This window comes from Alligator sinensis, unplaced genomic scaffold, assembly GCF_000455745.1.
Source record: "Alligator sinensis unplaced genomic scaffold, ASM45574v1 scaffold886_1, whole genome shotgun sequence".
Lineage (NCBI taxonomy): Eukaryota > Metazoa > Chordata > Crocodylia > Alligatoridae > Alligator > Alligator sinensis.
The window spans coordinates 2060668-2062823 of record NW_005842040.1 but is presented as its reverse complement, the minus strand read 5'-3'; the positions used below and the strand labels follow the sequence as shown (position 1 = coordinate 2062823).

Here is a 2156-nt window from a genome sequence, read left to right as displayed (position 1 = left end):
CCCCCAAAAAAAAAACCCCAACCAAACAAACCACAAAACAAACAGCAACCCTTATGCTGTTTTGTCTGATTATTAAGGCATTTTTGCTTAAGCAGCATGTATATACTCTGCTGTGATAGCTACTAAACTATATAATGCTTTGAACAGAGAATCTAAAAATGTACAAAGGCAGTGAAATGGGAGAAGGAGTTCCCTCCTTATTCTGTGAACTAGACTCATTTGTTTTAAGAGTTGGGGGACTATTATCTGGTCCAGGGGTGTGCAAAATGGTGGATCTGGCCAGCGGCCAGACTCCATTTCCCAGCAGCCCCTGCCCACATTACCACAGCTAGTTTCCATGGAGACCCCAGGAGTATGTGACAGTGCAGGGCCATGGTTTTCATGGAGACTGGCCCCAGCAGCACTGGCAGGGCGCACAGTTATGAGGGGAGCTGCTATGGGGCCAGAGTTGGGATCTTGCAGTGGTGATAGCATGGTTTGGAGCTGGAGCAGAGCTGCAATCCACTGCCTGCATGCCCTTGCCATAGGCGTGCAGGCAGTGGATCACAGCTGTGCCCCGGCTCCGGACCCTGCTATCCCTGCTGCAAGATCCCAGCTTCAGAGCAGCTGCATGCCCTGCCAATGCTGCTGGGGCTAGTCTCCATGGAAACCCTGGCCCCCCACCTTGTCATGGCACAGCTGCTCCCTGGGGTCTCCCTGGCAAGGTTCCAGTGATGCAGTCAGGGGCTGCTGGGAAATGGAGTCTGCCATGGGCCCGATCCAGCCTGCAGGCAGAACTTTGCTTACCTCAGTTCTATCTAGTATTACTTTATGCATATTATAGGTCACTCGGTTTCACCCAGTTACCCCTATGTGGATCCCTACCTGAAAGCAATATGCATCAAAGTTAATTTAGCTCTTTTTTTTTATTTAAAATCCCTTAATTGAAGTGATTCATATGCAAAAATGCTGCCTTACTAGTTTCAAGAGGATACGTTCTTGCAGTATTGCCCAGAGGATCAATTTCTGTGTTGTCTTTTTTGGAGTACAGGTGATTTGGCAGTAACATGCAAGGTTTGAATCGGATTCCTGGAATTCTTTCCCCCCCCCCCCCTTTTTTTTTTTTTCTCCGCTAAAACCTGTTGTTTCCTTCTAGCCTCCCTCACTGGCAGGATTGCCATGAGCTGTGGAGCAAAAAGCGGCGACGGCAGCGGCAGAGTGGAGTTGCAGTAGAAGAGCCGCCATTGTCTAAAGTTTCTCGGAAAGAAACTACCTCTGTAACAAGCACAGACACTGTCAAGAACAACAGCAGCCCAGTGCATCCACCACCTGCCCCACTCAAGACCGAGCCTAGTGCTGGAGATGCAGTAGGTCAGTGTGGGCTCTAGTGTCTTCACAGGACTGTAAGGGCCCTCCTAAGCTTTCAGGTCCAGTCCCTGTTGCAGGCAACACATCAGATGAACCTGGGCATAAACATATCTTGGTCCATTTTAAATGCAATTAATTCTTTTGCATTCATTACTTGCATTGGAAGGCAGTTCCAGAACATTGCTTCTCTAGTGGTTAGTTTTCTGTGGAAACTTTGTGAAGTGCAGAGGTTTCTTGTTGATCTTTGATAACATCCAGTTTGAATGGATAGTCAAGAGTACAAGCTATTAGTACATTACGTTACATACCTGACCTCTTCATATATACTTACGTGCGGTGATCAACACCTGTGGGAAACCATCAAGTTGCAAAGTACTTGGGTGTGGGGGAGATGAGATGGAGGAATCTTAAACTGGCAAGGGGATGGGCTAGAAGACAAGAATTTTATTCCAACTCTTTTGATCAAATTGTGTGTTTTGATTAGAATTTTTGGAAGTGTGACTATATTGTAGACATTTGGGGCCAAATTGCCTATTACTCACTAGAGTAAAGATTTGAAACTGCAGGACTATACACTCTTCTCAAAGCTGTGCTGCTCTTGCTGATACCTAGAGGTTAAGCAGGTGCAAAGAAATCATATTGATCCCTAGAAATATAAAGATGTACAATAAACCAGTATGATATTTACAGTGTGGAAATACCTAGGAACTCCGGCTGAGTCAAGACTCTGTTATGCTGGGTGCTGCACAGACAGTTACTGTATCTACCCAAATCCAAGATGACTGTGAATTTAAGATGGACACCCCCCC

The 2156-nt window shown here is 46.2% G+C and overlaps 1 protein-coding gene across 2 annotated transcripts in view; it reads left to right on the top strand.

Annotated features, from left to right (window-relative positions):
• CDK12 (cyclin dependent kinase 12) overlaps nucleotides 1-2156 on the top strand; it is a 40410-nt gene that overhangs the window by 29554 nt on the left and 8700 nt on the right. For both annotated transcript variants that reach the window (XM_014519436.2, XM_014519435.2), the window contains exon 12: nucleotides 1136-1350. In XM_014519436.2, coding sequence (XP_014374922.1) covers nucleotides 1136-1350 — 215 coding nt within the window. The remainder of the gene's footprint in view (nucleotides 1-1135; nucleotides 1351-2156) is intronic.